The 22,083-nt window shown below is 36.5% G+C and overlaps 1 protein-coding gene across 2 annotated transcripts in view; it reads left to right on the forward strand.

Annotated features, from left to right (window-relative positions):
* The first annotated feature begins 2,160 nt into the window (after positions 1-2,160).
* Positions 2,161-22,083, forward strand: part of LOC118980776 (membrane cofactor protein-like) — a 55,975-nt gene continuing 36,052 nt past the window's right edge. For both annotated transcript variants that reach the window (XM_037037415.1, XM_037037416.1), the window contains exon 1: positions 2,161-2,344. In XM_037037415.1, the coding sequence (XP_036893310.1) occupies positions 2,316-2,344 (29 nt within the window). In that variant the 5' untranslated portion in view covers positions 2,161-2,315. The remainder of the gene's footprint in view (positions 2,345-22,083) is intronic.

Consider the following 22,083-nt stretch of genomic DNA (forward strand, 5'->3'; position numbering starts at 1 on the left):
GAGAGGCCTGTGCATTTTTTCTTTAATCCTCATCTGAGGATATGGTCATTGATTCTAAGGAGAGTTAAATATGAATGTGAGAAAGAAACATTGATTGGTTGCCTCTCCTATATGCCCTGCCAAAGATGTAACCCTCAAACCTTTGGTGTACAGGACCACACTCCAACCAACTGTGCCACCCAGCCAGGGTGGCCTGTGCATTCTTTTAGCCCTTAGGACTTTATCTGATGTGTCTTCATCACATTATTTTACAAAACTATTGTAATAGATTTGTCAGGTTTTATACCCCATGGATAACTTCAAACAGAAAGAGGAGTTGTGCCATGCTTGGCATTACTCAGTGGATTGAGTGCCAGCCTGTGAACAAAAGGGTCTCAGGTTAGATTACCAGTTCAGGGCACATGCCTGGGTTGCAGGCCGTGCCCCCACTAGGGGGCGGAGGAGAGGTAACTACACATTGATGTTTCTCTCCCTCCTTCCTCTCTCTCTAAAAATAAATAATTTTTTTTAAAAAAGAGGAGTTGCTAAAATAGAAATGACACTATTTGAGGTAGGAAAAAAACTATACAAAAACCCAGACGTAAAAAATACTACCAAATAGCAATATAGTATCTTTATTGTAGGGTTGTATCAAATACACAAACCAGCCAGCCACCTCAGGGAACTTCTGAGGGAATACATGATCCACTGATTAGGGAGGGAAGATTACATTTAAAATAATGTCTAAGAAAGCAATAGTTTTTCCTGTAAGAATAATAAAAGCATTAAAATTTGATATTTAAGTGACATGTTTTTACTTATAAAATGCTCAGTTCACTTATATATTTTATCCCACACTAATGCTGCCAAGTCAATACCCAAAGTAGTCCCCTATTTAGGATGAGGTAAAGGGGAAAAGACTTTATTCAGTGAAAACAGCTCAATTGTGAATCAGGTCAGCTGTGGAATATCTAAGACATACAGCTTCTCAGTTGAGGGAAGTGGCTTAGGCAAACAGGCTCAGGTGTTATGGCTCTTATGTCACAGCCCCACCTCCAGTGTTAGAGCTGCAGGTACAGTCTTGCAGCGCCATGTGTAGAGTTCTGGCCAGGTAAACCTAACACCCACCGAAACGGAAAGTGCATTCCACCAGGCAGAGGGGAAGCTGACTCCTATAAGGGGAAAGAAGTTCCACTCCTGGCACTTGATTGGTCCATTCTGATGCAAATGGAGACTACAAATCCACACAGTTTAGTGGTCCATAAAGCTCCTGATTGGTTGATAAAAATGCAAATGATGATATAGTTGTACAGTTTTGATTGAATGGGGCAGGACTTCAGCCCATTGGTCAAATTTTTATCCTCTTATGAGAGTAGACACAGTGGGGACAAGAACATCAGGCCAGAGGCTTGAAGCTCAGTCTGCAGCTTTTCCCTGATAGACAGACAGTGTGCCTGAAGGACCTCTATAAACAATGTTAGACTCTGGTTTTGAATTTGAGCCCAATTAAACATGAAGAGTACTTCTTGGCAGGCAAATTTCAACTCAGGATCGACCTATGAAACATGAAGTCTTATACTTTGAATACTTTAGTTGATATTTTAATCATACTTTGATATATGAAATCCACAATGCTTACATAATAGTAAACTGTTACCATAGCATTTCTTGAGCAACAGCTACATGCAGAATAGGAGAAAAAGACAACATATGATCCCTGATTTCTAAGAACTTGCCGCCTTAGAGAACACTGAGCCTGAAGTGACAAGATTTCATGAGATTGTGTTTCAAACTGTGAAAGAGTAATCTCTGTTACTATATATTATAGAAGTCTTCTTGGGGAGTTGTGAGTGAGATGAATTCAGAAAAACATGGTGAAGAATCCATGTGTGAATACATTTTTTAATCCAAAACATTGCTATCTCTTCAGTTTACTGTTAGATGAATATTCACCTTATTCTCCAAACTATTGAAAGCTAATAAAGTGTTATTTAAAGCAAGCATGGCACATCACCCACTACTACTACCAGTTGGGAAAAAGAATGAAGCAATCATTTAAAATTTCTCAAAAATCTTTCCGTTTACTCTGTTCTGTGTACCTACCTCCAGACCACAGTCCCTGGCAGATGACAAAGTTAAAATATTTTACTTTCATGTTCTTATTCTCCTCTGCCCAGATGCCTGTGGTGATCCACTGAGATTTGAATCTATGACACTCAAGGATGATCCTGCAATGTTTATAGTCCTGGGCACAAAGTAGAATATGAGTGTCGCCCAGGGTACAAGCCTCTTGATCCTCTTCTTCCCATCTCTGTTGTTTGTCAGCCTGGTAACACATGGACACCTCTCCAGGAGGCTTGTACAAGTAAGTATACAAAACTTTTTATTCCTTAGATATTTTCACATTATGGATTGTACATTTCAGTACTGTAATGACAGTTATCCCACGGGAGAGTATATTTTCAGTAGCAGTGTTTTTGAAAATTTCCCAAGAATCGTTTCCTTGACAATTGGTTGTCAAGGGAAGTGTAAATCTTGAATTCGGGCTTTTGACAGTTAAAAGAAGAAAATATTTCCATGAATTCAAAAGAACAGTGTCAAACTTTTATTTTGATTCAAATCTGTATTGAAATCGACATAAAACAACACATTTGAAAATTTTCTTTTAGGAAAATCATGCCCACAGCTAGGAGAACTTCAAAATGCCAAATATTCTACATACATAGCTTCCAGTTTATATATATATATATATATATATATATATATATATATATATTAAGTTTATATATATATATAAACTTTCATCTCAAAAAAGCAAAACACATTCTTTTCAAACCCATATGAAACATTTTCTATGATAGACCACATAACAGTACACAAAACAAGACTCAACAAATTCAAGAAAATTGAAATTATATCAAGCATTTTCTCAGACCACAAAGGCCTGAAACTAGATACCAACCTCAGGGAAAAAAATTCAAAAGCATTCAAATTCATGGAGATTAAATAGCATGCTATTAAACAATGATTGGGTTAATAATGAGATCAAGGAAGGAATCAAAAAGTTTCTGGAAATAAATGAAAATGAACACACAGTCCAAAACTTATGATACACAGCAAAGGCAGTCCTGAGAGGGAAGTGTGTAGTGATATAAGCCTACCTAAAAAAGATACAAATATTTCAAATAAACAACCTAACTCTATAGCTACAAGAGCTAGAGGGACAACACAAGGTCCATAGTGAGTAGAAGGAAGGAAATAACTAAGATCAGAGCAGAATTAAATGACATAAAGACTAAAAGATCAATTCAAAGGATCAATAAATCCAGGATGTACTTCTTTGAAAAGATAAACAAAATCTACAAGCCTTTAACCAGACTCATCAAGGAAAAAAAAAGAGGACCCAAATAAACAAAATCAGAAATGAAAGAGGAGAGATTACACCTGATACCACAGAAATACAAAGGACTGTAAGAAATTACCATGAAAAACTATATTCCAAGAAATTGGAAAACCTAAGTGAAATGGACAAATTTCTAGAAAAATAGGCTTTCCAGAAATGAATAGAGAAGAAGCAGAAAGCCTGAACAGACCAGGAACAGCTGGTGAAAATGAAGCATAATATGAAAATTCCTGGCACACAAAAGCTCTGGGCAAGTTTCACAGCAGAATTTTATAAAACATTTAAGGAAGAGCTAACCCCTATCCTTCTCAGACTATTCCAAAAAATTCAAGAAGATGGAAGACTTGCAAACTCTTTTTATGAAGCCAGCATCATCCTAATTCCAAAATCAAATAAAGACACACCAAAGAAAGAAAACTACAGGCCAATATGACTAATGAACATAGACACTAAAATCCCCAACAAAATATTGACAAACTGTATCCAGCAATAAATTTAAAAGATCATACACCATGATCAAGTGGGAGTCATCCCAGGGACAAAGGAACCTATATGAGGAACCTATAGCCAACATCATACTCAATGGGCAAAAGCTAAAAGCTTTCCCACTAAGATCAGGAACATGATAAGGATTCTGCTTTCACCACTTCTATTCAACATAGTATTGGCAGTCCTAGCCACAGCAGTCAGTCTAAAAATATAAATAAGAGGCATCAAGATTGGAAAGGAGGAAGCAAAACTGTCATCATTTGCAGATGACATGATAATGTACGTAGAAAGCCCTATAGACTCCACAAAAAAACTACTTGACCTAATAAGTGAATTTGGAAAAATAACAAGATACAAAGTGTATATTTGGAATTGAAGGTATTTTTTATAAATCAACAACAAAATATCAGAAACAGAAATCAGAGGAAAATCCCATTTGCTATAGCAACAAGAAAAATAAAGTAGCTAGAAATAAACCTAACCAAGGAAGTAAAAACCTCTACCCAGAAAACTATACAACACTAAAGAAAGAACTTAAGGAAGACATAAATAAATGGAAGCATGTACCATGTTCATGGATTGGAAGATTTAACGTCATCAAAGTGTCCATACTACACAAAGCAATTTATAGATTCAAGGTAATGCCTATTAAAATACCAATGACATATGTCACAGATATAGAACAAATATTTCAAAAATTTATGTGGAAGTATCAAGAACCCCGAATAACCACAGCCATTTTTATTTTTATTTTTATTTTTTTTAAGATTTTATTTATTTATTTATCTTTAGAGGGGAAGGAGAGAGGGAGAGAAACATCAATGTATGGTTGCCTTTCGTGTGTCCCCTGCTGGGAGTTGGCCTGCAGGGAACCGGCCTGCAACCCAGGCATGTGCCCTGACTGGGAATCGAACCGCAATCATCTGGTTCACAGGCCCGTGCTCAATCCACTGAGCCACACCAGCCAGGGCCCACAGCCATTTTTAGAATAATGAACAAAGTAGGAGGGATCATAATGTCTGATATAAAACTATATTACAGGGCCACAGTAATCAAAACAGTCTGGCACTGGCATAAGAACAGACACATAGATCAATAGAACAGAATAGAGAGCCCAGACATAAACTCATGTCTCTATGGTCAATTAGTATTTGACAAAAGAGGTAGAAACATAAAATGGAGTAAATATAGCCTCTTCAACAAATGGTTTTGAAAGATCCGAACAGCTACATGCAAAATAAATGAAACTCAACCACCAACTCACACCATTCACAAAAATAAACTCATGACAGATAGAAGACTTAAATACAAGCCATAGAAGTCCTAGAGGAGAACAAAGGCAAGAAAATTTCAGATATTCCATGCAGCAATGTTTTTACCAATATGTCCCCTAGAGCAAGGGACATAAAGGAAAGAATAAATAAATGGTACTTCATTGTATTAAGAAGCTTCTGCACTGCTAAAAAAAAATCAGTAAAATGAAAAGGGAACTAACTGTATGGGAAAACATATTTGTCATCTTCCGGCCAAGATGGAGGTGTAGGTAGACACACTGTGCCTCCTTGCACAATCAAAATAAGGACAACAAAAATTTAGAAATAAAAAAACAACCAGTACTGACAGAAAATTTAACTGTATGGAGGACCAACAACCAAGGAGTTAAAGAATAAATATTCTTTGAGAGCAGCAGAAGGGCAGAGTCCGTAGGCTCTATGCAGGGTTCCAGGATGGGGAAATAAAGCCTAAAGCCTTAAAACACTGGTTGAAAACACCTGCCGGGGTTGAGGTGCCAGGAGAGACTGCCAGCCTTACAAGAGAGTTTGTTGGAAAGACCTGCAGGGTCCTGGAACATACACAAGCCCACCCACATGGGAATCAGCACCAGAAGGACCCAATTTGCTTGTGGGAAGTGGCGGAAGTAACTGCAATGTGGCAGAGAGCCGAGCAAGCACCTTTGTTCCCTCTTGAACCCCTCCGCACATATAGCATCACAACCCAGCCACTGTGTTGCCCCACCCAGGTGAACACCTAAAGCTCCACCCCTTGCTACCTAACAGGCATATGAAGACAAAAAAAATGACTCAAACAAAAGAACAGATCAAAGCTCCAGAAAAAATGCAACTAAGCAACGAAGAGATAGCCAACCTATCAGACGCGCAGTTCAAAGCACTGGTAATCATGAGCTCAGAGAATTAGTTGAATTTGATTGCAAATTAGACGAAAAAAATTAAGGCTATGCTAAGTGAAATAAAGGAAAATGTATAGAGAACCAATAGTGTTGGAAAGGAAACCAGGACTCAAATCAATGGAGTGGACTAGAAGGAAGAAAGAAACAACCAAATAGAAAAGAATGAAGAAACAAGAATTTTTAAAAAATGGGGAGAGCCTTAGGAACCTACAGGACATCTTTAAACATTCGGATGGTACCCCATCCAAATTATAGGGGTACCAGCGGGAAAAGAGGAAGAACAACAAGTGGAAAAGTTATTTGAAAAAAAATAATAAAAGAGAACTTTCCCAATCTGACAAAGAAAATAGACTTCTAGGAAGTCCAGGAAGCTCAGAGTCCCAAAGAAGTTGGACGCAAGGAGGAACACACCAAGGCACATCATAATTACATTAGCCAAGATGAAAATGAAGGAGAGAATCCTAGACACAGAGAAAAAGAGACAGTTACCTATAAAGGAGTTCCCATCAGACTGTCAGCTGATTTCTCAAAAGAGACCTTACAGGCAAGAAGGGTCTGGAAAGAAGTATTCCAAGTCATGAAAGGCAAGGACCCACATCCAAGATTGCTCTATCCAGCAAAGCTTTCATTTAGAATGGAAGGACAGATAAAAGTGCTTCTCAGATGAGGTCAAATTAAAGGAGTTCATCATCACCAAGCCCTTATTATATGAAATGTTAAAGGGACTCAACTAAGGAGAAGAAGATAAAAAATATGAACAGTAAAATGACAGCGAACTCACAATTATTAACAACCATACCTAAAACAAAAGCAAAAGCAAACTAAGCAAACAACTGGAACAGGAACAGAACCACAGAAATGGAGATCACATGGAGGGTTATGCACAGGGGAGTGGGAGGGAGAAAGAGGGGGAAAAGGAACAGAGAATAAGTAGCATAGATGGTAGGTAGAAAATAGAAAGGGGAAGGGGAAGAATAGTATGGGAAATGTAGAAGCTAATGAACTTATAAGTATGACCCATGGACATGAACTAAAGTGGGGGAATGTGGGTGGAAGAGGGTATACAGGGTGGATGGGATTGAAGGTGGGAAAATGGAACAACTGTAATAGCATAATCAATAAACTATATTAAAAAATTGCCAATGATACCTCAGACAAGGGTATAAGCTCCAAAATATATAAAGAACGCATATGACTTTACACCAGGAAGACAAACCATGCAATTAAAAAATGGGCGAAGGACCTGAACAGACACTTCCCTAAGGAGGACATACAGAGGGCCCAGAGACAGATGAAAAGATACTCAGCATCACTAGCTATCAGAGAAATGCAAGTTAAAACCACACTGAGATACCACTTCACACTGGTCATAATGGCCATCATAAAGAAATTGGCAAACAACAAGTGCTGGTGAGGATGTGGAGAAAAGGGAACCCACTAGTACACTATTGGTGGGAATGCAGACTGGTGCAGCCACTGTGGAAAATGGTATGGAATTTCCTCAGAAAACTAAAAATGGAACTGCCTTTTGGCCTGGCAATTCCACTGCTGGGATTATATCCTAAGAACCCTGAAACACCGATTCAAAAGAATTTATGCACCACAATGTTCATAGCAGTGCAATGTACAATAGCCAAATACTGAAAGCAACCTAAGTGTGCATCAGTAAATGAGTGGATAAAAAAAATCTATGCTATATTTCCATGATGGAATACTATGCAGCAGAAAGAAAGAAGGAGCACCTACCCTTTGCGATAGCATGGGAGGAACTGGAGAACATTATGCTAAGTGAAATCAGCCAAGTGACGAAAGACAGATACTATGTGATTTCACCTATAAGAGGAACCTAATCAAGAAAACAAACAAGTAAGCAAAATATAACCAGAGACATTGAAATAAAGAAATTCTGACAGTAATCAAAGGTGAGGTGGCGGGGTATAATGGGGGAAAGTGGGCGAAGGGTTGTCCAGGAACACATACAAAAGACACATGGACAAAGCCAAAGGTGGGTAGGATTGAGTGTGGGAAGGGGAGGTGCATGGGACACGGGAGAGTGGCAGGGGGGAAATGTAGACAACTGTAGTTGAATAACAATAAAAAAAAGCTCAGAAAGCAATACTTATATCAGACTACATAGACTTTAAAACAAAGGCTATAAGAAGAGACAAAGATCGCCCTGGCTGGTGTGGCTCAATGGATTGAGCACTGGCCTGTGAACCAAAGGGTTACTGGTTTGATTCCCAGTCAGGGCACATACCTGGGTTGCAGGCCATATACCAAGTTGGGGACTTGCAAGAGGCAACCATACATTGATGTTTCTCTCTCTCTCTCCTTCCCTATCTCTTTCTCTGAAAATAAATAAATAAAGTCTTTAAGAAAAAAAAGAGACAAAAAAGACATTTTATATATAAGATCCAAGATATGGAAGCAACTTAAGTGTCAGACAACTGGATAAAGAAGATATGGTACATATATACAGTGGAATATTATTTGGCCATAAAGACAATGAAACCTTATAATTTTTTCAACAACATGAAAAAACAGAAAATATGGTTTTAGTTATATGTGGACTCTAAAAAGCTAAAACAATCAAGATGGAAAGAAACTTATAGGTACAGAAAACCAACTGAAGGTTGCCAGATGGGAAGGAGATTAGGGAGCTGGGTGAAAGAAGGTTAAGGAATTAAGAAGTACAAAGGCATAGTGAGTATTTTGTAACCCATGGAATATAGCCAAGAATATTGTAATAAGTATGTATGGTGCCAGGTGAATACTAGATTTATGGAGAAAAGGGGCTACTTCATGAGTTATTTAACTGCCTAATCACTATACTGTACACCTGATACTAATATAATACTGAATGTGAACTGTAATTGAAGGAATCCCTAAAACAGATAAATATCAGAACTTGCATTTGAACTTGCCCAGAATTTGCATCTGGTATTCAGTTCTTTCTCAAAACTTACTGTGAAAAATGAAATGTGAGAAACCAATAAACTATAATGACAATTTTTTTCCAGCTGGAAAAAGTTGTTACATTTCTCTAAATCTGTTTACTTAAGTTAAAATGTACAAATCAAGTCTTTCATCAGAAAAAAAAAAATCTTTCCTTCCATTCCTGTCTCTTTGTTCCCAGTGGAAATTACTACCCTACACTAGTTTTCCTCTCCTAGGCTAAAGTAGCTTTCCATTAATTCTGAAATATCTTTACTTTTCATTGCTCAAATATCAATATCCAGTACCCATGAATGGAGGACTGGTATCAGGATTTGGAGGAAAATATTACTACTACAAAGCAAAGGTTGTAGCTGAATACCTGGAGGATTTTTACCTTCAAGGTGGTAGCACAGTTTTCTATGGATCTAACAGTTTTGGATCTAACAGTTTATGGAACTGTTAGATGAAGCCTAAGATGCGAAAATATATTAAAGATACAAAGGTGTCTTCTTTCTTCTTGTTTTTTTAAAGATTTTATTTCTTTGACATTAAAAATCAATGACACAGAATAATTGAAAAGAAGCCATTCTAGTAACTGACTATCTTGTATTCATTTCCATGACAGAGGTATTACATAGAGTTTACAAAGAATTCTGTTGTTGTTATTTGTATGTTTTATAGGATCTTAGCATGTTCTGTACATCACATATTTTTCATTGCAAATGAACTTTGAAATCCTTTAGTAAGCCTTCCTATATTTTGTAATTTGAAGTAGAATCACATTGAATCCATAGGCTAATTTTAACAATACACTAATGACAAACGTGTTTGCAATTCCAAGAGTGTTGTTACAGAAATTATTACTGGTCAGGAAGAAAATGACAATGATATTGGTGTAAATTTATAATACTTTATACTTTTTTAATGAGAAACATTAAGATAACTTATAAAAGAAAAAGTGAAATTGTAAGAGGTTTTTACATAGGCTTTATTGTCTTTACTTTTTTTACTTATTTTTATTTTTCTTTTAGAACATTTTACTACCAATAAGTCACCATCTAAAGACACTGAGGATTTAAGTATTACTTTGGTTATTAATGACTATACATTATGAGACCTTAGAATTCTACATGAAGATATGATATTTAAATTATGTGTAGTTAAAAAAGAAGCAAGCTGTCACAAATGAATGATAATTGATATTGGTACTTAATTTAATAATGCAAATACCATGACAAATATAAGCACTAGTATAGATACATATAGATATAGTTTTTAGAAGATGCCTTAAGTAAGGATTCCTAATAGAGTGAGGTAACTTACTCAATTGCTGTGTAGTTTAAAATTTATAGAAGATAATGATGCTTTTGTGATGGCAGTTTATAGATTAACTTTCTTTCTATTGATAATCTCGTATATGGAAGCCTTAAAGTATTTTAAGTTGGGTTAGTTGCAGGCTCACAGGTCCATGCAATATATGTTAAATGAAATGATAAGGTATGGTTTTACAGCTAAATAAAATATAAGTATTTCTACATGATTAAAAGGAAGAAAAATATTTATTGCTGTTTTACATTAGGTTTGCTTAGTAAGGTAATCTTTTAATAAAATGCACTTCAGGCTTGTAATGTTTTTTCCTTTGAACACTGGTCAAACTGTCATCTGCCACTAAATCTAATGCCATCCTAAAACATTATACACTTGACAATTTTTATAAAAGAAAAAGAGCAGAAGAAAACATAATATCATAGGCTTTGACTTATAAAAATATAATAAAAGTTGTGGCACCTTAGAAGCAGAGATACTACTAACCAACATTTGTAAGGATTAAAATTCTATAGTGTTATTTCTCTCTGGATAGCCAAAAATGCATGCTTAAGTTTCTAAGCATAATTTCTTCCATATGCCCTGCTATTTCATTTACATTCTTAGAATCTCCTTAATAATTTTGACTAAGTCTCATAGTTCTTTTGGAGGAAGATATAAGGAGGGGTTGATGATAAGGTGAAGTATCATTTGTAAAGACTGCAGATTACACCTGTGTGATAGGTTAGAAGATTCTCATCATGACTTATTTCACAGATCCACTTTTGTGGAAAAAAAATAAACTCCTAATAAAATAATAAGAAATGGTAGATTAAATGCTAAACTAAACCAACTATAATAAGATAATGTGTTTTTAAAATCATTTTTCTCTAGTGAATTCTGATTGTTCTAGTAGTAACCTTTACTCAGTAACCTGGTGTGGTGGCCACAGCACAAAGCACTGTTGTACCCCAAGCCTGAAGTTTATTACTAGGGTTCTGTGACCAAAATGAGCTGCATGCCATAGCAGTGACACTAAACTAGATTGGTAAACTTTTTCTCTGCTGTAGTCTATAGATAATCGGATTAACTAAAATGTATTTGCTATCTGGAGACTCTTATATGCTCAGCTATCTTCAAATTAGTTTTATTTTTTTTCTCAGGTAGAGGAACCATTGTAAGAATAGTGATTATTCTTACAATCAATGTCCCAAACTTGGATAGCACTTAAATCAAAATATTATTGTGAAGAAGTGCATCGGTTTAAATTTTTGATTTACTGATTTTTAGAGAAAGAGAGGGAGGAAGAGAGAGAGATCAACTTGTTGTTCAGCTTATTTATGCATTCATTGGTTGATTTTTGTATGTGCTCTGATCAGGGATCCAACTCACAATCTTGGTGTATTGGGACAATGTTTTAACCAACTGAGCTACCTAGCCAGGACAAAGTTCATTACTGTTTAATGATGTAGAAACTTCTCAGTTTCTATAGTTTGTATATCTAGAAATTAAATAAACCAGTCTAGAGAAACCTCACCTTTTATAGATATACTACCTTATGTTGGTAATTGTGTATTCTTTTATATTCCATATTTTCATTTAGTAATGAGCCTCAAATAATACATATTTTAATATGATTAGTAATAATATGATTATGATTTGGGATGAGTTTTTATCCCAAATATACTTTGGATGTTTTTTTAAATTTAAAATGAACTTCTCTGACTTACTATGGACTATTTGAGTGATTCCAGAATTTAGGACTTAGACAGTGAAAAGTCCAGATAGAACATAAATATATATGTGCTTAAATAAAATAATATTTCTTCCAACTAAAATGTAACCAACATTAATTTGTTCTGCTGGATTGTGAAACTTAGTATTAGTTTTTAAAGTTACATATCATTTGTTTCCTGATTTCTTGTAGATCCTGGTGTTGCGGTAGTTGGCACCGGCATGTACAAATATCCTAACATTAGGAAGACAGTGTAAATTAAACTTGTTTCTTGAATACATTGGTCCTTTTCACTTGTGATATACTTTTGTGCAGCCTTGGTTTTCACTCTGTGTTGCATGTTGCCTTGTTTAAAAATGTGCCTATGTGAGTGTGCTGTCAGAATTGTACTTCTTACTAAAAATACTTTCAGCTATTTTTAATATTGTAACATGAGTAATCGGCACAGAGTTACTTTAGCTATTATGACTGTAAGAAAAATATCTGTAGTGTTTGAGATTTAAGTTCTGCAGAAAATCATGGATCATTACAGAGCCTATAATCTAGAATGATTTAATTGCCAAATTTATCATTCAGAATTGTAGGAAAGATAAAATGTTTCCTGGACAAGCAAAAACTAAAGAAGGTCATCACCAGTAAAGCAGCTTTACAGGAAATGTTGAAGGGTTTTCTTTAAGAAAAAAACAAAGATCATCGCAGAAATTTTAAAATAAAACAAAGAAAAAAATCACAAGCAATGACAAATATTTAATAAAAGCAGCAAATCAGACATTTACAAAGTTCTAAAGTTCAAAAGACAAAAGTTCCAAACTCAACTCAACTTCAGAAAGTAGTTAGGAGATACACAAAACAAAAAGATCTAAAATATGTTATCAAAATCATAAAGCATAGATATGGGAGTAAAAATGTAGTCTTTCTTAGAATATATTGAAATGTAAATGTCTATTAGTTTTAAATGGATTGCTATAGAATCAGTGATTTTCAACTGGTGTGTCACAAGAACTTTGGTAAAACATGCAACACCTGACTATTTAGTCAGGGTCACTGACCTCTTTTCCCTTAGATGGTGAAATAAAGAAATGATGACGATGACACCCAACACAATAAGAGCTGTCCGGTATGAATGAGTCAAAATTATACCTCTTTTTTGTTAGATCAGCAAAAAATATATTTTGGGTGTGCTACTGAATTTAGTAATTAGCTTATGAATGTGAGAGAGAAAAAGATTGAAAATCATTTCTATAGATATGGAATGATATACATTAACTCATGGTAATGACAAATCAAAAACCTATAAAAGATACACAAAAAAGAAAGACAAAGTAACCCAAAGAAAACCAGCAAACCATAAGGGAAGGGACCAAAAGAAGAACAGAGGAAAACTACAAAAACAACCAAAAAACAATGAACAAATAATAAGTACACAATTATTGATAACTCTAAACATAAATGGATGAAATGCTTCAACAAAGCATTATAGTCTGGCTGAATTGTTAAAAAATTAACTGTCATCTGCCAGTAAATGCTGCTTGCACAACACTCCACATGAAAGACTCACACAGATTGAAAGCGAAGGGATGGAAAAAGATATCACATTCAAATACCAACAACAACCAAAAAAGGCTAACATAGCAATACTCATATCAGTCAAAATACATTTAAAAATGAAGAATGTGAAAAGAGACAAAAAAAGACATTACATAAATATAAAATCATGAAGAGGATGTAATAATTATAAATACTCATGCATCCAATATATGTTGCTAAATACATAAAGCAAATATTAATGGATATAAAAGGAGAAACTCATAGTAATACTATAAAAGTATTAGGATCTTAATACCCCACTCAAATGAATGGATATATCATGCAGCAGACAATTAGTAAGGAAATTCTCTTAAATATCACATTACGACATACTGACTTAATAGATAATCATAGAATATTTCATCCAAAAACTGTAGAATACAAAGTTTTTAAAGTACGTATAAAACATTATCTATGGTATATCACATATTAGGCCACAAAACAAGCCTCAGTAAATTCAACAAGATTGAATTCATAGCCAGCACAGTGTCATAAAATTAGAAATTGATCAACCACAAAGAGAAAACTCACACAACCCCCATCCCCCACAAATATGTGAAGACTAAATAATATGCTACTAAACATCCAATGGATCAAAGAAGAAATCAAACAGAAGATAAAAAATACCTTCAGAAAAATAAAAATAAAACACAATCTTTTGAAATATATGGGATGGAGGAAAAGCAGTTCTAAGAAGTTAAGTTTATAGCCATAAAGGCCTACCTCAAGAACCAATAAAACTTTGAAATGAACAATCTAACTTTACAACTAAAGAAATTTTTAAAAAGAATGAACAAAACCCAAAGTAAACAGAAGGAAGGAAATCATAAAAATTGGAGGGGAATAAATGAAATAGAAATCTTTTTGCAAGACAATAGAAAAAAATCAATGTAACTAAGAGCAAGTTCTAAGAAAAGACAAAGAAAACTGATAAATCTTTAGCCAAACACGTCCAGGAAAAAGAGAGGGCCCAAATAAAAAAATAATAATAAATGACAGGGAAGTTACGATCAACACCACAGAAGTAGAAATAATCATTGAAGAATTTTACACAAAATTATTTGCAAACAAACTCCATGATATAGAATAAATAGAAAAATTGCCAGATGCATATGACTTTCAAAGACTGAACTAGAAAAAAATCTAAACAGACCAATTATTGGTAATGAGATTGAAGCATTAGTCAAAAAAATCTCTCAACAATTATAGTTCAGAATGAGACCACTTCACAGGTGAAATTCTTCCAAACATTTAATAAAGAATTAGGGGGACTGAAGAAGATAGTGGCAGAGGAGGACAAAGGATTTCACTTCCCTCCATGTGCCCGAGAAAAACCGGGCTGATCAGCGGAGGAGTGCAGTGGATAGCCAACAGGGACCCAGCATATAGGAAGGCAGGACTCCAGAAAATGTAGCGGACACTGAATGACCACAGGTTGAGGAGAGGAGACGGCTGCAGATCAACAACGTACGAGGGTACAGCGCAGAGGCTGCAGGCCCTCTGCCGGGCCTTGCCAGGGCCCTGGCCAGGATGCCCTGGTCTCTGAGAGCCAAGGGCAGGCAACAACAACACAGGGAGAGAACTAGTCACTGGCACCCACCCTGTCCGGCAGGGCGCAGATTGGAAAACACCAGGAGAGATCAGTTTGATTGTACTGGCAAAGAAAGGAGTGGGCATTGGGAAGCAAACCAGAGAGCTCTGATAACCAGTGGAGTCAGGCTGCACTTGCCGGCTTGGGAGAACTGAGAACTAAGGGTTGCACGTGCGTTCCCTGTAGCACGGGGTCAGAGCCTGGTGTGCCACAGACCCTGGGAGCCTCGGGCTACTAGCAAGGCCCCTGGAAGAGAGCAAGTCACCAGCTCCCTCCCTACCCAGGCAGAGCAGACTGAGAAGCACCCTGAGTCAGGCTGTGGTTGCCGGCTTGGGAGAATTGTGAGTTGCCCTGTGTGTTCAGCCACAGCACTGGGAAAGGTCCAACCCCAAGCCTGCAAGACCAGGAAAGCCTGGCTGGGAACGCGCACCAGGCCAGGAGTGGGAAGCCTGGGGAAAAATCTGCTCTCAGTGGGGCACGGGAGAGTGGTGCCAGTCTGAATCTTGGGAGGACACTGGCGAGACCAGTTGAGCTTACCTAGATGCAAGAAAGGCCACACTAATAGCTCCTCAGGCTGCTGCAGCTAGTGAGATCAGAAGAAAAGGTTTGACCAGCTGGAAACCAACAAGAGGAGTAGGTGGAAGCAGAGAACACCAAGATACCTGCAGGAGACTGCACCACTGATTTTCACAAGTATCCTACCACAGAAGTTCACACCATAAACCTAGGGAACCAGAACAGATCAATATTTAAGAAGCTGAGGCAAACAAGAAGAGCATCACAAACAATGGGAAGACAAAGAAACAACCCCCAAATGAAAGAAAAGGAGGAAGTCTCAGAAAGAATGTTAGATGAAATAGAGGCAAGTCAACTATCAGATATTGAATTCAAAGCTCTGGTTATCAGGAAATTCAAAGAGCTTACCACGAGCTACCAGAAACTACAGGGGAGCTACAGTGAACTCTCCGCAAACTATACCAACATGAAAAAGGAAATAGAAACCATCAGCAAAGGGCAAGAGGAAATGAAGAATACAATTTCTGAACTGAAGAACACAGTAGAAGGTATGAAGAGCAGGATTGATGAGTCGGAAGACTGCATAAGCAAGCTCAAAGATAGGGTAGAAAGAATCTCCCAGATGGACCAAGTAATGGAAAGGAGAATCAGAAAAAATGAGGAGAGTTTAAGAGAAATGCAGGACAATATGAAACATAATAATATCCAAAAAATAGGCATACCAGAAGGAGAAGAAGAACAAGGGATAGAAAACCTACTTGAAAGAGTAATAACAGAAAATTTTCCTAAGTTGAGGAAAGATAAAGTCACACGAATCCAGGAATTGCAGAGAGTCTGAGGTAGGTGGAACCCAAAGAGGCCCACTGCAAGACACATCATCATTAAAATGGAAAAACTCCAAGACAAAGACAGAATCCTAAAGGCATCAAGGAAGAAAGAGGAACTAACATACAAGGGGGTCCCAATAAGGCTGGCTACTGACTTCTCAATGGAAACACTCCAAGCAAGAAGAGAATGGCAAGAAATATTCCAAGTAATGAGAAACAGAGGCCTACAACCAAGGCTACTTTACCCAGCAAGGCTCTCAATCAAGATAGAAGACCAAATAAAGAGCTTTCAAGACAAAAAAAAGTCTAAAAGAATATGCCTCCACCAAACCAGCTCTACAAGAATTACTAAAAGGGCTGCTTTAAGGAAAGGAAGGAAAAGAGAGAGACAGAGAGGAACACAGGTACATAAATGGCAATGAATAGGTACCTTTCAATAATAACCTTAAACGTAAATGGATTAAATGCACCAATTAAAAGACACAGAATAGCTGAATGGATAAGAAACCATGATCCACACATATGCTGCCTACAAGAGACCCACCTCAGTTCAAAAGGCCATCACAGACTAAAAGTGAAAGGATGGAAACAAATTTTCCAAGCAAATGGACAAGAAAAAAAAGCCAGGGTAGCAATCCTCATATCAGACAAAATAGACTACAAAAAAAGGACCATAAAGAGAGACCCAAAAGGTCACTTCATAATACTCAAGGGAAGAATCCAGCACGAAGACATTAACATAATAAATATATATGCACCCAACATAGGAGCACCCAAGTATATAAAGAAAATCCTAGACAACCTCAAGAAAGATATTGACAGCAACACAATTATAGTAGGGGATTTTAACACCCTACTGTCAAAAATGGACAAATCTTCTAAACAAAATATCAAAAAAGATATTGCAGCATTAAACGACACCCTAGATGAAAGGGACCTAATTGATGTATATTGAGCCCTCCATCCCAAAGAAGCTAAATACACACTCTTTTCAAATGTACCTGGAACATTTTCAAAGATAGACCACATGATAGGACACAAAACGAGTCTCAACAAATTCAGGAAAATAGAAATCATACCAAGCATTTTCTCTGATCACAAGGGACTGAAATTGGAAATCAACCCCACAGGAAAAAACCCAAAACACCCCAAATCATGGAGACTGAATGGTATGCTATTAAACAATGAATGGGTCAAGATTGAAATTAGGGAAGAAATCAAAAACTTTCTGGAAACAAATGAAAATGATCTCACAACAACCCAAAACTTATGGGACACAGTGAAGGCAGTCCTGAGAGGGAAGTTCATAGCAATACAGGCTTACCTAAAGAAGATAGAAACATTTCAAACAAACAACCTAACCTGACGCCTGCAAGAACTCAAGGAACAACAACAAAGACAGCCCAGAACAAGTAGAAGGAAGGAAATAACCAAGACCAGAGCAGAACTAAATGACATTGAGACTAAAAGCACAATTCCAAGGATCAATGAATCCAGGAGCTGGTTTTTTTAAAAGATAAACAAAATAGACAAACCTTTAAGCAGGCTCGTCAAGAAAAGAAGAGAGAGGACCCAAATAACCACAATCAGAAATGAAAGAGGAGAGATTACAACTGATACCACAGAAATAGAAGAGATTGTAAGAAATTACTATGCAGAACTGTATGCCAAGAAATTTGAAAACCTAGGTGAAATGGACAAATTTATAGAAAAATATAATCTTCCAAAGCTCAATGAAAAAGAAGCAGAAAACCTGAACAGGCCAGTAACAGCAGATGAAGTTGAAGAAGTAATCAAAAAACTCCCATCACACAAAAGCCCTGGACCAGATGGTTTCATAGGAGAATTCTACAGAGCTTTTAAGGAAGAGCTAACCCCTATTCTTCACAGACCATTCCAAAAATCCAGAAGGATGGAAAACTCCCCAACTCTTTTTATGAAGCCAGCATCATCCTAATTCCAAAGCCAAATAGAGACACAACAAAGAAAGAAAACTACAGGCCAATATCGCTGGTGAACATAGACACTAAAATCCTCAATAAAATATTGGCAAATCGCATCCAACAATACATCAAAAAGATCATACACCACAACCAAGTAGGATTCATCCCAGGGATGCAAGGATGGTTCAATATTCATAAATCAGTAAATGTAATACATCACATAAACAAGAACAAAGACAAAACCACATGGTCATATAAATAGACACAGAAAAAGCTTTTGATAAGGTACAACACCCATTTATGATAAAGGTGCTCGGCAAAATGGGAATAGAGGGAGCATTCCTCAATATAATAAAGGCCATATATGAAAGACCTACAGCCAACATCATACTCAATGGAAAAAACTAAAAGCTTTTCCACTAAGATCAGGAACAAGACAAGGTTGCCCACTTTCACCACTTCTATTCAATATAGTATTAGAAGTTCTAGCCACAGCAATCAGACAAGAAAAGGAAATAAAAGGCATCCAAATTCGAAAGGAGGAAACAAAACTGGCATTGTTTGCAGATGACATGATAGTGTACATGGAAAATCCTATAGTCTCTACCAAAAAACTGCTTGAAATAATATATGAATTTGGCAAAACAGCAGGATACAAAGTCAATATCCAGAAATCAAAGGCATTTTTGTATACCACCAATAAATCAGCAGAAGCAGAAATCAAGAAAAAAATTCCATTCAATATAGCAACAAGAAAAATAAAATATCTGGGAATAAACCTAACCAAGGAGGTAAAAGACTTGTATGCAGAAAACTACACAACACTGAAGAAGAAATCAATGAAGACACAAACAAATGGAAACATATACCATGCTCATGGATTGGAAGAATTAACATCATCAAAATATCCATACTACCCAAAGCAATTTACAGATTCAATGGAATACCTATTAAAGTACCAATGGCATATTTCACAGACATGGAACAAACACTTCAAAAATTTATTTGGAACCATAAAAGACCCCAAATAGCAGCTACAATTTTGAGAAAGAAGAACAAAGTAGGAGGGATCACAATACCTGATATCAAACTGTATTACAAAGCCACTGTAATCAAAACAGCCTGGTACTGGCATAAAAGCAGGCACATAGACCAATGGAATAGAATAGAGAGCCCAGAAATAAACCCAACTCTCTACAGTCAATATTCGACAAAGGGGGCAGTAACATAAAATGGAGTAAAGATAGCCTTTTCAAAAATGGTGTTGGGAGAACTGGACAGCTACATGCAAAAAAATGAAATTCGAGCACCAACTTACACCATATACCAAAATAAATTCAAGGTGGATAAAAGACTTAAATATAAGCCGTGACACCATTAAAGCCCTAAAGGAGAGCATTGGCAGGAAAATCTCAGATATTCCATGCAGCAATGTTTTTGCTGATACGTCCCCTAGAGCAAGGGACATAAAGGAAAGAATAAACAAATGGGATCTCATCAAACTTAAAAGCTTGTGCATGGCTAAGGAAAACAGTATCAAGATACAAAGAGAAGCAACAGTTTGGGAAAACATATTTGCCAATGATACCTCAGACAAAGGTTTAATCTCCAAAATATATGAAGAACTCACACGACTCCACTCAAAAGAAGACGAGCAACCCAATTAAAAAATGGGCAAAGGACTTGAACAGACACTTCACCAAGGAGGACATACAGAGGATCCGGAGAGACATGAAAAGATGCTCAATATCACTAGCTATCAGAGAGATGCAAATTAAAACCACAGTGAGATACCACTTAACACCAGTCAGAATGGCTACCATAAAAAAGAAACAAACAACAAATGTTGGAGAGGTTGTGGGGAAAAGTAAACTCTAGTTCACTGTTGGTGGGATTGCAGACTGGTACAACCACTATGGAAAACAGTATGCAATTTTCTGAGAAAACTAAAAATGAATGTGCCTTTTGACCCAACAATTCCACAGTTAGGAGTATATCCTGAGAACCCTGAAGCACCAGTCCAAAAGAACCTATGCACCCCAATGTTCATAGCAGCTCAATTTACCATAGCCAAGAGTTGGAAGCAACCTAGATGCCCATCGGTAAATGACTGGATCAAAAAACTATGGTACATTTACACAATGGAATTCTATGCTGCAGAAAGGAAGAAGGAGCTCCTATCCTTTGCAACATCATGGATGGAACTGGAAAGCTTTATGCTGAGCTAAATAAGCCAGGTGGTAAAAGACAAATACCATATGACATCACCATTAACAGGAATCTAAACAACAAGACAAACAAGCAAGCAAAATATGACCAAAGACACTGAAATACAGAACAGGCTGACCGGGACCAGAGGGGAGAAGGGAGAGAATCACAGGGGAAAAGGGGAAGGACTCACATGAACAAGTATAAAGTACACATGGACAATAACTAAGGTGGGGGGGCAGAAATGGGAGGGAGGTGGGGAGCACTAGGGGGGCAGGGCAGGGAATATAAGACAGAAAACTGTACTTGAAGAAGAATTAAATTTTAAAAATTTTAAAAAAGAATTAATACCCATCTTTCTCAAACTAGTTCAAAAAATATCAAAAAGGAAGGAATGCTTACAAACTCATTCTACAAAATCAGCATTGCCCTAATACCAAACTCAAACTAAGACATGCAACTGATGAATATAGGTGCTAAATTCCTCAGCAAAATATTAGCAAACAAAATACAGCAATGCATCAAAAAGATCATACACCATGATCAGGTGGGATTTCTTCCACAAACGCAAGATGGGTACAACATTCTCAAATCCATAAGTATGATTCACCACATACATAAAATAAAGGATAAAAGGCACACACTTATGTCAATAGATGCAGAAAAAGCATTTGATAAAATCTAGCAATCACTTATGATAAAACTCTGAGCAAAATGGGAATTGAGAGAATATACATGAACATGATTAAGGTCCTATATGACAAACCAAAGCCAGCATCATACTCAACAGGCAAAAAGGGCAAGCATACCCCTTGAGATTTTGAACAAAAGAGGGATATCTGCTTTCACTTCTCCTATTCAGCATAGTAGTAGAAATCCTAGCCATAGCAATAAGACAAGAAGAAGAAATAAAAGGCATCCAAATTAGAAAGGAAGAAGTAAAATTATGTTTATTTGCAGGTGGCATGATATTGTACATAGAGAACCCTAAAGAGCCCACCAAGAAACTACTAGAACTGATAAACGAACTCAGCAAAGCAACAGTCTATAAAGTTAATATCCAGAAATCAGTTGCATTTTTATATGATAATAATGAACTATCAAAAAGAAAATTAAAAAAAATCCCATTCACAATCGCTTCAAAAATAATATAATGCCTAGGAATAAATCTAACCAAGGATGTAAAAGACTTGTACTCAGAAAACTATAACACACTGAAGAAAGAAATTGAAGAAGATACAAATAAGTGGAAGCACACATTATGTTCATGAATAGGACAAATTAACATCATTAAAATATCCATACCACCCAAAACAATTATAGATTCAACACAATTTCTGCCAAGATACCAATGATGTATTTCACAGAACTAGAA

The sequence above is a fragment of the Sturnira hondurensis genome, unplaced genomic scaffold (genome assembly GCF_014824575.4).
Source record: "Sturnira hondurensis isolate 20B ecotype Veracruz unplaced genomic scaffold, ASM1482457v3 Scaffold0023344, whole genome shotgun sequence".
NCBI classification, from domain to species: Eukaryota; Metazoa; Chordata; class Mammalia; order Chiroptera; family Phyllostomidae; genus Sturnira; species Sturnira hondurensis.